The sequence below is a fragment of the Tachypleus tridentatus genome, chromosome 1 (genome assembly GCF_004210375.1).
Source record: "Tachypleus tridentatus isolate NWPU-2018 chromosome 1, ASM421037v1, whole genome shotgun sequence".
NCBI lineage: Eukaryota > Metazoa > Arthropoda > Merostomata > Xiphosura > Limulidae > Tachypleus > Tachypleus tridentatus.
Genome location: NC_134825.1, coordinates 146,550,531 through 146,566,191, shown reverse-complemented (window position 1 = coordinate 146,566,191; position 15,661 = coordinate 146,550,531). Strand labels below are relative to the sequence as shown.

General features: G+C 30.5%; 1 protein-coding gene across 5 annotated transcripts in view; it reads left to right on the top strand.

The window, feature by feature from the left end:
* Positions 1-15,377, top strand: part of LOC143226274 (ras-specific guanine nucleotide-releasing factor RalGPS2-like) — an 88,381-nt gene extending 73,004 nt beyond the window's left edge. For 3 of the 5 annotated variants that reach the window (XM_076457036.1, XM_076457057.1, XM_076457030.1), the window contains 4 exons: positions 4,519-4,618; positions 8,274-8,366; positions 11,586-11,783; positions 12,496-15,377. In XM_076457036.1, the coding sequence (XP_076313151.1) occupies positions 4,519-4,618; positions 8,274-8,366; positions 11,586-11,783; positions 12,496-12,525 (421 nt within the window). In that variant the 3' untranslated portion in view covers positions 12,526-15,377. The remainder of the gene's footprint in view (positions 1-4,518; positions 4,619-8,273; positions 8,367-11,585; positions 11,784-12,495) is intronic. The other 2 variants (XM_076457064.1, XM_076457046.1) reach the window with 1 other exon arrangement.
* Positions 15,378-15,661: the final 284 nt, after the last annotated feature.

The following is a 15,661-nucleotide window of genomic DNA, read 5'->3' as shown; positions in this document are numbered from 1 at the left end:
GATGGACTGGAGATGCACTCCCACTTTGTTGTCCACATTCTATCTATTCCCCAGATGTTGTTTCCTGGCTGATATATTGAAGGTTTGTTGGATGTGCACACATAATGATACAGATCTTGTTATGAAGGATCATATTCTCTGTTAGTTTCCATATTTGAGGGGAAAAGTAGAGGATCCTCTCCCAATCATAAGGCTATCATGATGCTTTTGTTTTTGTAATTAAAGGTCCTTTTAGTATTCTTTTTAATTTCTTACATATGTTTTAATTATTTTCAAGTTATTTTGAGAACACAAAAGTTAGTTTGAATCATTTTGCATAGGCTATGGTGATTTTAATCTGAATGAGGCTTACACTATACCCAGCTCCTATAATGCTAAGCCAATTGTAAAAAGTAGGCCTAAGTGTATAAATAAGAAGTAAATTAGTAGACCTGCTCATTAAATAGGAACATTGCAAAATGGATCAATTGTAGTAGAATTGGTTAATGTTAAGAAAAATACCTATCTTTGCTATTCTAAAAAAATATCAAATTCAAATTATAAGAAATGTTTGACTTAATTAGCTTTTATAAATTTTGTCCTCAATGAGTGTAGTTAAGAATATTAATAATCTTTTTCATTAATTCTGAGTTATTTTGAAATTACTTAAGGTAGTTGACTTTGATTAATTTGTGCCATTATGTACCAAGTTCTTTTGGCTAGGATTGGTTTGTTTTGTTTATCCTGTTACTACAGTGTCAAGCAGTAGTCAGTAATCTTGATTTCCAGTGCTTTATACCCTTATTTACATTGAGATCATGGTGTAAAAAATGATATATAATGAAAAGAATAATTATGTAAAGTAAAGGAAATTTTAATTACAAAATAATATCTTTAAAAAAATTCAGTTTGCTGCTTACTAATAGTGAATGGTTCAAAATTAAGAGTGGTGCCATGCTACATGGATTATACAGTGACAAATGTGTTAAAACAGTACCCCATAATTGAAGGAAGAAGAGTTTGTTCTTTGGTCAGTGCTTGAAACTGCTCTATCAATGTAACCATCCATGACATAAACTTTTTCAAGAATTGTTACTTTAACCAGCATTAAGTAATAGGTTGTTTGGTATCAACAATATTTGTTATGTTTCTACATAAACTAGTTGTTGAATAAATTCTATAACTTATAGACAGGTCAGTCTCAACAGCTGTAAATTGGTGTATCTATGGAAAAAAGGAAATTCTAGAATTAGACCAGTGAAGTGTAGTTTCATCTATGATTAAAGCTACAGCCAGTCATTTTTGCACCCTGGACATGTTTAACAAACTATACTCTTTTCTCTTTTTTTTTTGTGGACTGTGCATATCGTTTGGCCAGTTCGTCTGTCCAGGTTCCATATAGTGTTCTGGATTTTAAGAGTGCCTAATCTTTTCGTGGCACACATTTTTGCAGAACAAATATGATATTCATGGCCACTATTTCATCAAAATCGTGTGTTTTCATAACATAGGATAAATATATCTTTAAGATAATTAATAGAACATAAATTAACTACCTAAAAATCCAGTTTCCACATTTAATTGCAATAAATCACAGTTTCTTTACTTTATAGCATTGACAGATACAGCAAAAACCAGATTATTTTGTTAAGCATGCTTCCCGTGAGGTTTAGTAGCTGGCATAATTTTAGAATGTCTTGGAATGTTGGATATGCTATTTCTCTAGTCCTATTTTATCTTTTAATAAAGATATGTAGATATTACGAAGGGGATGTAGCTAAATGAGATGGTAAGTACCATTACACTAGAAAATATAAAAATAATTACAGTACTATGCAAAAATGTAATGACAAAGTGAGAAATTAGATTTTATGCTACTTTCAAAGAAGAATAGAGGGTAAATCACAGGTGAAACCTCAATATTTTATTAACCTTCATATAGAAACTTTGTAGAAGTACCTGAGTGTAGCAAACACCTAATATTTTGTTTCCCCCCTTTTGCTTTAATAGCTGCAGACAGTATCTGAGGCATTGTTGCAACATATTTAATCTAAGTGTTCATTTGAATTTTTCTTCAAATGTCTCTAATACACTCCCATAAATTTCTTTTGTAATAACTTTTGACTTGTCAAGTTTTTAATCTATCAAATCCCAAACTTGCTCAATTGGGTTGGGATCGGGCTGTGTGAGAGCCATTGCATCATTTGAATGACTCCAGGAGCTTCTTTCTCAGCTAAATAATTTCTGCAGAGGTTGGATGAGTGTTTCAAGTCATTATCTTCCTGGTAATAGAATCCTTTACCAATAATACACAAACCGTTGTGTATGTCATGATGGATCAGTATCTGAGGATGCGTGCACTCATCCATTATTCCATCTATTTTGCAAATATCTCCTGTCGACTCAACTAGAGAAAAAAGAAACACTCCCCCCATACTGTCACACTGTCTCTCCCATGCTTCACTGTAGGGGCAATGCACAAAGTTAAGTATTTTTAACCTTTCTTCTGCTGGACATACAACCTATGCTTTAAACCAAATATTTCAAACTTGGACTTATCCTTTTATAACATCCTTTTCCAATCATCAGCAGTCAAGTTTTGTACTTTTTAGCAAATTTAAGTCTTCTTGACAATATTTGGAGATTGAAATAAAGGTTTTTAACTACTACACAACCAAATATTCTGTTCTCATTTTGTCTTTTTGATACTGTTTCAAGCATTGTTGTAACACATTTAATCAAAGTTTCCTTTGGGATTTTTCTCCAAATGTCTCTAATACACTCCCATAAATTTCTTTTGTAATAACTTTAGATTTGTCAAGTTTCTAATCTATCAAATCCCAAATTTGCTCAATTAGGTTGGTATCGGGGCTATATGAAAGCCATTGCATCATTTGAATGACTCCAGAAGCATCTTTCTTATCTAAGTAATTTCTGCATAGGTTGGATGAGTGTTTCAAGTCATTATCTTCCTGGTAATAGAATCCTTTACCAATAAGACACAAACCTTTGTGTATACAATGACAGATCAGTATCTGATGGTACTTCTACTAGCTCATTATTTTATTTATTTTGCAAATATCTCCTGTCACTGCAGCAGAAGAACAACCCTAAACTTTCACACTGCTTCATTGTAGGTGCTATGCCTTGGGGTAAGTATCTTTCACCTTCCTTGCACTGGATGTACAACCTGTGCTTTAAACCAAATATTTCACACTCAGACTCCTCCATCAATAACACCCTTTTCCAATTATTAACAGTCCAGTTTTGTACTTTTTGGCAAATTTAATTTTTTGTCAAAATTTGAAGATCAGAATTAAGATTTTTTCTATATAAAATATTCCATTTTGTAAATCTGGACATTTCTCTTTTATTTGGTACATGATTGTTATCTCATGCTTGAGTTCAGTGGTTAGTCTATTTCTGTCCCAAAGGCTATATAAATAAAAATACTTAACATCAGTATTGTTGAGTTTAGGTGTTCTGCCTCTTATTTTCTGATTTACATGTCTTGGTCTTATGATATAAGTTGTTCTTGACAGTGTTTGGGGACCATTTTGCATCTGCAGCAATTTCTCAGAGAGCCTAACTAGCATCACATGAAACTTTTATACAAACTCTCTGCTCAGGTGACTATTCTCTGTGCTTTTTGGGCATGACATGACAGCAAAACTTAATATATAATGTTAAACTGTTTTTTATCAACGTTTATTTGTGGAGTGCTATGAAATTGATTTCTTCTACCATGTACCAATACCATATGCTAGGTCCACACTAACTTCTTTCTATATAATTAAGGCACTGCATGAGGTACCATGAAAGTTATTTCAGACCCTAAACTTAATAAATATGTTCTTGGTACAAGTATAAGAGAATTCTAAAGAATGGTAAGTATTCTCACCCTGGCTCTTTCAGTTATAAACAGGAATCAGTGAAGCATTACCATAGTGTTGAAATTTACATTCTGTAATGGTATGGAAGAATTAGCCCCATTAAAGGTAATGAATGATAATATTTTTTTTCTGAACACTTTTGCATAGTAGTGTATGATTTTTAACTTAAGAATGAGATGGCATAGTTGAAGAATAAGGAGTAATGCCAGGAACTCGAGTGCCATACCATACTAATTACAGCACTTGTTTAATACAGGTAACAGTTCAAACTGTAAGTTTATATATTTATCCCTAAGACTGTAAGTCTGTATAGTTCTACATAAATTACTGAGTAATGGGCTTAGGGCTCAAACTGCACCAATCTTCCAACTGTACCATGGGAAACTGCCCCTCCTGACCTATCCTAGCTATGGCTCTATAATGTAACCTCTCTAATTTTTTTCAGTTTGTACAAGTTTCAAATTTTTATCCTTAAATTGTAGTAAGTTTTGGGTGATGCTAATGTATCAATTCTATTGATGAAGAACATGGAAAATAAGTCTGTTTCTTCATCAGGTATTTAAGTCTGATTTTTAAAGAATGCTCAGATTTTTCCAGAACTTAAACACAATCCTATTTTGTTTTCTTTTTCATTATGCTATATCAGTGGATCAGGTGAGATCTCCCAAGAAATCTTGGATGGACAGGTGAGGTTCCAAGGTTGTCTGAAACGCAAAACATTGCTCAAAGAAGGCAAGAAACCAGCAGTAAGTCCAGTTTTATAATAATATTTTCTATTATTTGTACAGCTATAGCTACTTGCCTATTAGGATCTTCTATGCAATGTTACATTTCTTCTTATATGAAATGCCCATTACATGTGAAATATTACAAAGTTCAAAAAGTAAACAGTATGCATTAGTGTGACTAGTAGCCTATATGATTGAGTAAGTTTCTAATAATTTATTAGTTTGTTTTTATTAGATATTAATTATTGATTATTTATATATAATATACTGCACTTCAGTTGCTAATGAGAAGCTGTCTTCAGGAAAGTCCTATAAAAGGACTATGTTTGGGTAGTAATTTCTGGGATTCAAACCAAGGTTTCCTTCATAGAAAGCGTAATATGTCATCTGCTTCTCTGGGTTTTTCCCAGCTAAAACTTGAATCAACTAGCTATATGAATTCTTTCAAAAGGGGTATCCTGGTTTCACTCACTTTTGTGCTGGATTGATTGTGTTATTAGTCGGGTGGGTGCAAAAGAACTATTTCTTTTTTTTCTTTTTCTTTTCATGACTGATCCATTATTTACATATTGTTCCATTTTATTATATGGTTATTTGATTTATTATATAGTCTTTCCTCGCACGATGGGCTGTTGCAAATAATTTGGTGTTACAGAATCTTATGACTTGTGCTCCTCAATTCTGTCTTTTCGTAATCTTTTTGTCCTTTAACTATACTGAAGCCCACATTTACAATGGATATTTAAATGGTGATTTTACTTTCCATTAGGTTTATAGATGGTTTAGTCTGTAGTAATTGGGTTGTGGTATCTAATTGCTGTGACATGAGAATATGATTGTGTGTGTGGTTTTAATGTTGTTTGTGTTTTTATTTTTTTCTTTATCAAGTGTTTAGAATATCCATCATCAAGGATGGTTGTACTGGTTTGTTTTAAATGTTGTTCATTCTGAAAATTGGGCATTTTATGCCACCTGTTTCTACACTGTTAGAGCAGCTTAATTAAGTTACTTACCAGTATATATGTTTTCCTGTAAATGCCTGTGTGAGTAAGGATGCTTATCTAAGAACCTAACCTTACAAAAATTGTGAACTTGACACTTCACTTTGATTTTACAGCATTAAAGAGAGACTTTGCAACTTGAATAATTTGACAATAAACATAGAAAGCAATGTATTAATCAATTAATTAGGTGATCCAGTATTATATTTCTGTTGGTGTATACCTTACCATAGTATGTTAACTAATGTATATTTTACCAAAACAAAACTTCTGCATATGTTACTTTTGCAAAACCACTGTTTGGGAGAAATAAAAGCAATAGAACCAAAGAACATTTCTGCATTAGTATGAAAAAATTACTAACATTTACTAACTAGCAACCTAATTAAACGTTAAATAAAATATATTTTATGGAACATACTCAGCAGTAGAAGTGTAACAGTGCAAGTAAAACTTTGGACTGATTAGTTATAATAAACTGAATTAAGAGGTTTTAAAAATATTTGATTTTATTGGATTTAGATATTGTTCTAGGTTATGATTTTCAATTTTATTTTCTTCAATATTTGTTTTAAAAACAATTTGAATCTCATAAAGGTAAAATTAATAATTAAAACTAAAAGTAAGTGTTGTATTCATGCTTAATTAAATATGATGCGTAACAGCATTCATGTCACTCTCTATCTTGTTCTAACTAATTGTGGTCAGTTTTCCAAATGCTGTGCTGATAAGGGACATATTTCTCAGAAAAGCTCACTTAGTTCATTTTGATTGTTATGGCAAATGGTGGTAAGTTACTTGATTACAACAGAATTGCTCAATTTCATAACATAATTGACTGTTTTTCAGAAAATACTTCAGTATTTCATAAAGCCAACTTGCTCCCTATTGAAAATAAGTATTATTCAAATTTAACAAAAAAATATTTGTTGTAAATGTGAAATCTATTTAGCAGTTCACCTCCCAGTGATACAGCAGTATGTCTGTGGATTTACACCACTAGAAACCAGATTTCAATATCCATAGTGGGTAGAGCACAAATAGGCTGTTGTGTAGGTTTCTGCTTTACTACAAACACACTTTAGCAGCTCTTCATTATGGGTCTTTTTTTTTTTTTTTTGACTTTGTGACCCAAAGTTATATCTCATTAGAGATTTTTTTAAATGACCAATAACAGTTGTAACACTAATTTTAAATATAAAGTAAGCATTCTCAATCTGTGGTTCATTGAAGTTTCTAAAGGGATTTATATTTTTTAACTTCTTTAGAGACTTTTTAAGTTAATAATAAAATAGTTAATGAATCTCTTCAATTTTTAACCTATTTGTTGTTTATTTCTGCTATAGGAAAAGCATTTAATTATTTTAGTTACTTTTTGATTTTTTGCACAAAGCTATACAGTAGCTATTTAGACATTGTCATCCCTAATGTTACTCTATAAACTTGAGTGAAGACAGCTAATCAACACCACCATCTCTTGAAAGACTGAATAATGAGAATTGACTGTCATTGTTATAACACATCCACAGCCTCTATTTATAGAGTGCTTTTCTTTTGGACCTAAATCATGAGTTCTCAAATTCAAAGTCTAAACACACTAACTTATAGGTTATACCCAACCCTCCTTTTTAGTATTCTACATGTTATATGATGGAGTTTTTTTCCAGTTATGTAATTTAGAAGTTAACTGTATATGCAGAATTATTGTACTATCATTGTGTTTTTAGAATACTCTTTATTCTGTGTTCATTTTTAATTCTGTGACAAATAGGGAGATCTGGAATGGTCTGAGAACCCCTGAAATTGTAAAACTTGCTATTTTACCAAAACATAATGATAACCTTGAACTATGTTAGTGTTGAAACTACACTATTTGTGTGTGTGTGTGTGTGTGTGTGTGTGTGTGTGTGTGTGTGTGTGTGTAAAACATTTAGATGTTTATATATGGTTAACTAAATAGCACACTAACTCTTACTAACAAAACAAAATTTGCTAACTATCAAAGCACATCAGTCTCAAAAATGAAATATCTGTTAGGTCAAAGACAGATTTCTTTAGTTGGTTCTAACAGAAATTTTACACCAGTGCTTATTTTATTAGGTTTATGATGTAATGCTGTGATCAAAAGACATTTCATGCTGTAGCATATACATTAAGAACTGTAACATTACTCTCAATTGCACATGTTTTCAATATAGTGCTGCCAGTTGGGAAAATAGAATTAATAATGTGGCACTCTTTTTAATAATTTTTTGGACCTTTAATGATTTAAAATTTAAATTTCTTACAAGGTCTATGTAATTATTATAAAACTGATGCATTTAACAGTGTGTACATGCTTAATTAAGCTAACTGATATAAGTGATTTTGTCAAGGTTGTTAAAAACTACTTACTTCTGGGTGAACAAAATATGAAAGCTGTTCTAAGTATATTCTGTTTTTAATTTCTTTCTAGAATTTGTGTTTTATTTATTTGAAAAATTACACATAAATAAGTTTTTTGTTTGATCTTAAATCCTATCAGTAACATCTGTGTGTAATAAAATAGAAAGTTATGTCTATCTAAAGCCATAGTGTTTGCAATAAGTAAAATGCTAGATCAGTAATTTCTTTATCTACAGAAAAGTTTCAGTGCTTAAAAGTGCAAACTAATAATTAATATACATTTTCAGGTTTCATCATGGATGAGGTATTGGGTAAGCTTGTGGGGCACATCATTAATTTATTTTTCACCCAAGACCCTGAGGGGACATGAAAGAGTAGATGTGAGTCTCTGATGAGATTTTTTGTTACTTTTCTCATAACACTGTGCATTTCCCAGAAGTACTGTTGAAAAATTATATACATAGCAAGCTTCTAAAGATTGTAGGCTTAGAAAATATACATTTTTATAAAACAAGTTTTCACATTCACCATTAATTACAAATTGTTGTTTGGTTTTGTGGTCATCATTAATCAATATGGAGGATAACATGATCATTATTGCTTTATTTTATAATTATTACACTTACATAGATAAAGAATTAATCTTTGTCTGAGATCAGTAAATAGTGACAGACCACAAAGTACTGGTCTAATGAATCAGATGCAGATAGCCCTCGTGTAGCTTTGCACGAAATTCAAAACAAACCAAACTAATGAATCAGTACAGTTTGTTACAACTAAATTATCTGATGTAATCTCAATTATATGTTGTTGTTGTTATTTTTTACAATATGTAGTTTTAACCACACATTGCATTGAAATATTCATGTTTAAATAAACCTGCCTGCTCTTAAGAAGTACCACAATAATAGAGAAATGTACATAAGTTTAAATGGCAGAAACCAAGAACCTATTTATTATTAACTGCTTGCTTAATGAGTATATGCCTATGTACAATTGCTAGCTTCTAATAAATGTGACATCTTGGGTGTTTCTAAGTGGTTGTTGTTAAGCACAATATTTTGCAATATAATACTGAAGTTTAGCCTTATAAGCCTTCAAGATTACAACTAAGCTACTGGGTAAGTATATCTACATATACTCAGAGGTTTTCTTTCAGAGAATTAAACATGTCTCTTTGTCCAATAATCTTATTTAATCTCAAAATAATGTGAAGCAAATGTGCCATTGTAAATTTTTGTAGTATAATTTATCATCTGTGTCAGTTTAGAGAATACAAAGTTTTGGAGCTTAAGTTTGTTCTTACTGAAATATATGTGCTGTGCAGTAAAATTCATATATTTACATTTTGAAATGTAGCACATAAAAATTTCAACATAGAATGTTATTTCTACTTGAAAAATTTAAATACCTAGCTTCAATTGAATCACTTGATAACTGAATACATTTCATTCACAGTAATAAACCATAAATGTTTGTTTATTGCATTTACCTGCATGCTTACTGTTAATAAAGTTACTTAAGCTGTACACATTATAATAAACAATTTTTCTAAACATTCTTCGTGTTTTAAACTAATTAATTTGTCTTTCATATTCTACTGTGCACATATTTCTGAGTTGTACAATATTTTAGAAACATTAATATTATTAATTAATAATACTAGAGAATTATTTTCCTTATATTTTGTTATTTTAGTTCTGTTCATAACATTAAACTTGACTCCAGTAAAAAAAATTGTTCATAATAGTAACAAATTTAATGATTTATTAAATAATCAACATTTTACTTCAGACATTTGTATTTTTACACCAAAATTATCTGTTATTGTTTGTGCTAAAGATTTTTGTATAATAACGCATCAAATGTTAACATGTGTTCACCATTCATATTCCTGGTTTGGCCTCACACTGTATAAATCTAGCACTGATGAGCTTAACTGTAGAACAGTTAGAACAATATAATTTTCTCATTACTTTAATGTTATGCAGTGCTTTAATCATGTCAACTTATGAACCTTGGCCTGGATGAAGTGTAAATTATAGAACTTAAGTGAGTTGTCGTGTTTCTGGCTACACTGTAAGTCTTCTAAATGATATTTATGAAAGGTTTAGGAAATAAAAGGAAGGAAAAAGAAATTCTGATCCTTTAACTTTTCATACTTAGCACATCCTTATTTTCTATATTTGTGAAATGTACTTCCAATGATAAATTAGGTATTTGAACTCTGTTTAAGAGATATGTTACAACACAATATTCCAAATTTATAATTTTTATGCATAGTGTTACAATAGTGCATGGAGTATATCATATTAAAATTTAAATATGCAGATTAACTAATCACATCACAACCAAAGCTGATGTAACATACTGTGGAATAGCATGTAGTACAACCACATTTTGACATTTGGTAGTTATGTAATGGGTATCAATAATTGATTGATTTTGTATGTAATAGCCCCTTCCAGTGCAAAAAAATTAATACACTCACATCATGAAGTTATTGTCAAATCAGAAAATTAGATTTTTCAAGACTGGGAAATCTTTTATATTTAATGGCATTTGGAAAACAAAGGAAAGTAGCTCATCTTTGGACACTGGGGCCAACCTGAAAGAGACCTACAATAAGTCATACCCCAGATTTGGTAGCAAAGAGCAGTGTCCACTGATATTGTGTTTGTGGAACATATCATCCACCAGATTTCCAAGGCAATAGCATACAACACAATAAAGAAGGCCAACAATGTCTAGGTTCACCAAAATAATGCTTCCAGTCATACCTCCCTCCCATTCGACTACCACTTACCCTAAACAGTTGGGAATAAAATGCATATAATTGCTGTTTAATATGAAAACATATTGGTCAAGTTGTCAGATGCATTGCCCATGAATTTCTACATGATCAGACTGTTGAATTTAGCACTTGGAAACATCCTCATCAATTAGATGAGTTACAGAAACCTCCCAAGGAGAAGTGGTGTGCTTTACATGTAAAAGCCTTATTTAAAAATCAAAACAAAAACGTTTACAATGGAAACTTTACTGTAGGCTTTGCAGAACTGTTGTCAGGAGCCATGGTCATTAGATAGAGAATGAACAAACATGGTGTATTTCATTATAATATCATGATGATGCTCCAAATTTAATTTGATGTAGTGCACTCAATCCCTGTACTTTACAGTATCACTCAGATTAAGTTATTTTTCAGTTTGCAGTTTTTCTTTCACTCTTTTTCTGATATAGAATATTAGGTTGGTAGTTCATAAAATTTGTCCCCCTCTAAACTAAACAAAATTAAAAACATAGTGTGTTCAATGAGAATGTAAATATACATACATACATACATACATACATACATACATACATACATACATACAGGGACTGTTAGCCCTTAAATATGGGAATGTTGCAGGTAGCAGCATCAGTTGATGATGGCTGCCATTTAAGGGTTAAGAAGCCAGATAAATCTTTGTTGCATCATGTTATTGTCACAAATACATTTCTAATTAAAGAAAGTTTCAGTTATCATACCTTTCTGTGTGAATATTTCTGAGAAATATTCAATTATTTTATTTTTTAATCTTTTGTAATTTCTATAGTTCAAAAGTACTTCTAACAAAATGACTTCTATTGTGGGCTGGATGGTTGTTTGGAATGAAAATTCTAATCAGTCTGACACCTTCCAGTTAAGTGATCCATTGAAAGGAAATGTGTACAAGTTTCGAGCTGGTACCCAAGCTAAGGTTCTTGAGTGGTGCCATCACCTTCAGGAAGCCATGAGACAATATCAACAACAAGTATGATGGGACTTTCATTGTTATAAACAAGTAGTTACACTAACTAAAAATGTATAGCTTTCCAGAAGAAACTAAATCACATGGAATAGTGTGGGACATTGCATATAGATTACCTTTCTAATGTAAAATAATCTAAAATCAGTGGTTAGAGGTAATTCAAAAAATAAACAATTATCTTTGACCTATGTACCACTGGACACTTAAGTTATTGTTAAAGAGGAAAAGAAGGAATGTATTATGGCATTGTTTTTATAACTGTGAGAGAGAATTTAATTTTTAAGTCTTCTCTTTGTAATAATTGTCATTATTGACTAGTACATTTTATGTTTCATTATACTGTTCTTACAGATATGTGATTATTTTGGCTGAAATTCCAATCGGGAAATAATTTTGTACTTGTCACCTTTAGTGAACCCTTTGTTGTAAACTGTTTTATTATATTGTTTTTAAATTTCTTTATGGTCTATAAGGAACAGCTACCATTTTAAAAATGGTTGTACATGGTGCAGTTTTTTTGGGTTTGAACATGCATCTTCCCATAATTTTTATTTTATTCATCATTCACCTTTCTATTTTTATAACTTCAAATGTTAACAAGCAAAGAAATATATATAGTAAGTAACATATCACTGTTCTACTTTACTGTTATGTTTTTTATATATATTGCTATATATACACACACATGCTGAGATTTTAATTTGATATTTTATAGCCTCCAGCAAATTTGATGACATTTGAATAAGAAAGTGAAAAACTGGGATAAAAGATTTATCACAGTGCAATACTTGGTGTATTTCCAGTGGATATATTGTAAGGAATACCTCTACAACTCAATGGTAAGAAATGGTGTATTCCAAAGCAAAGTCCAAGATATGAAGTATATGTGTAACAGAAGAAAGAACAGTTTCTGTCATGTATTTTTCTTTCTTGTTAAAGCATGACACAAACAACTAAAGTAAAATAGGTGCTGATAGTGTCATAGATGAGTGCAACTATATTAAAGAGTGGAAAAACTACATTAATATTAAATTTACTACTAAAAGTAATTTTGTAGAATCAGAAACCAAACACTTGTAGTAAATGTACAACTTTCAGTGTGTCATTAAGCTACATAAACACATTGCTGTTTTTTATATTCTACTTCATTCCAAAGAAAAATTTTAAATTAAAAATATAAAGTGGAATTAAGTGCAAGAACTTACATAAAGCAAGAAAAATCATTTAACACGCTTTTTTTAGTCTGCCCTTCATTTTTAAGCACTTCCATCTTTTCAACTCGTTAAGTTCTCTTAACTACGGTTGTCATTATGGCTTGTATTTTTCTGCTTATAGCATCATTTTTTTGCCTAGTTGTTGTCAAATTTGGGCTACTCACACCTTGAACTAGCTGCATTTGTGAAAAATAAAAGTTAAAATATGCTTTACAACTTAGAAAGCTAAAATACCATTTTTCTATTATAGCAATGTGTAATCTAAGTGAATCAACTTTTTTTTTTCAATGGTTGAAACAGTTTCTTTATATCTAAAATATTAAGGTGATTTTTAAATTTTAAACTTCTTGTATACATACTATTATCTGAAGCTCAAAAAATGTCATCAAAGTGCCTAGGGCTAAAATATTTTTGGGAAATAAAGTAAATGTATTTAAAAAACTAGAGTTCTAAAATTATTCTCTCTTGATGTTAAAAAATCAATAATCTTATTTTGTTAGAAATACCACTTACTGTGTTAGTGTTAATGGAATACTCTTGATATAGACTTGTGAATCTGCAAAGAGATGTTCTTGTGTACAAACTATAAGCCCTTATACATGAAGAATATCAAAGGCTGACAAAATTTTACTAAGTTTATTTTTTAAATAAATCAGTTATGAATTGTTAAATTTCACAATAATAATATGTGCAATAAAAACTTAAGTTAATGATTAATAAACGTGTGTGACATAATTGTGTAATTGTTTTCCAAGTGTAGTAGAATGTGCCCGTGGGTTTAAAAATAATTATTCTTCCTTACTTTCTACAAAAGGTGAACTGAACCCATCATAGTTCCTCATTTGATTCTTATTGCAAGCTAAAATAATTAACAGTTGTCAAAATAGTCACGTTTTTAATGTAGAACAGTTAATTCAAGTTACATTATCTTTAACACCACTAGATTTTTCTGATTTCAATAGGAAAGGAAAATGTGTGTATGTGCTTTAGTGTTCCTTAATTGAAAGATATTGCTATACAGACGTAGCATTGTTGAAGTACAGAAACAGAAATAAAAGTAAAGATAAATTTATACCTTAAAGTTTGCTTCTTAGCAGTTGTTAGTGTAAATAGCCCAGTGCCATTTAAATGTAAATATAGACATTGCCAATTTGTGTCTTAAAATTATTTTGTTGACTAAATGTGTTGACATAATGCCATTCAGCTGGAATAAGATATCTATTTTTTTCTGAAGCTTTCTTTACTGATACTGATGTTGTTCAGTAGAATTAAAAGGGAAGAAAACCTTTGTTTTAAATATTTCTTTGTAAGCAGTTATTGTTGGTTTAGTGTGATGCCAACTGAGACATCACAGTATTTTTATTGTTGTTTTTTTATATTTTTAAGATACAGAAATAACAATAATTAAAAATATGAGTGGCTCTGATTGCAAGAAATCTGTAGTCAAATATATATGTAAAAATGGCTCGTTTGGGTTGAGAAAATATTTTACGTAGAGGAGCGAACAACGTTTCGACCTGCTTTGGTCATCGATGACCGAAGAAGGTCGAAACGTTGTTTGCTCCTCTACGTAAAATATTTTCTCAACCCAAACGAGCCATTTTTACATATATATTTCTCTACAAGTGGGTTTTCTCGACATCACTGATCACAAATCTGTAGTCAAATATTTCATTTTGTAGTTAAAAAATTTAAGAGATCAAATTAGTTCATAAGGTGTTTTGTAAATGGGAAAAGCTCAGTTATCTAGAATTTGATGAACATAACACATAAATGTTAGTTCCTTTACTTTTTATAACAAACTTTCAGTTGACACATCTTGATGTTTTTTTTGTTACAGTAAAAAATCTTGTATGGTAAATTACTGTTTAAGAAGCCTATAAAGAACCTGCTTGGAATTCAATATGCAACCAAACAAAATATGGAGTTCCAGTAGCTTGAATAATTGTTATATGTGATATAATGTAAAAATTATGGGTTCATTTTTGTATTAAAGAACTGTGCATATGCCACTCAGCCAACTTAAATCTTTCTACTTATGTGTTGTCTGTGAAGTAATCAATGAACTTGGAAAGATGGTTAAAAACTAGAATGGTTGTAATACCTGTAGTTCACAATGTGAACTGTGCTAACATTTGTGAGTATGTCTTTAAGACTGCTGACAAATTAGTCCATTCTCATCTCTATTCCTAAAATGACACAGCAACTGTTTAAATGTTTTTAACTGATGTCTAATAAAAGAAATTATATAATCTGTTAAGTAGATAGCTGTTTCTTTATGTACCATATGTATACATGTATAAACTGTTAATTACATGTGAGATTAACAACTGTTTTGCTTCCTATGGCAACACATCATCAATAAAATATAAATATATTAAAAGACTTGTAATTTGTACTGTTTTATATGTTATACCTAAAACATAGAAAATATTATATGTATTCATTGCAGTGTAAGAATTTACAATCTAAATAGTTTATTTAACCTTAAAATCATACAACTTGAACCATGTTAAAAGTTTTTTGCATATGTATTTTAATGCCCTGGATTATCTGAAAAAAGATATAAAGCTTATGGTGTAAAGTTAATCTTATAAGTTTGAAAACATTATAGTGGAATAGAAAAACTGTGCTCTCACTTTAAGAACATGAAAACAGCATAAATTA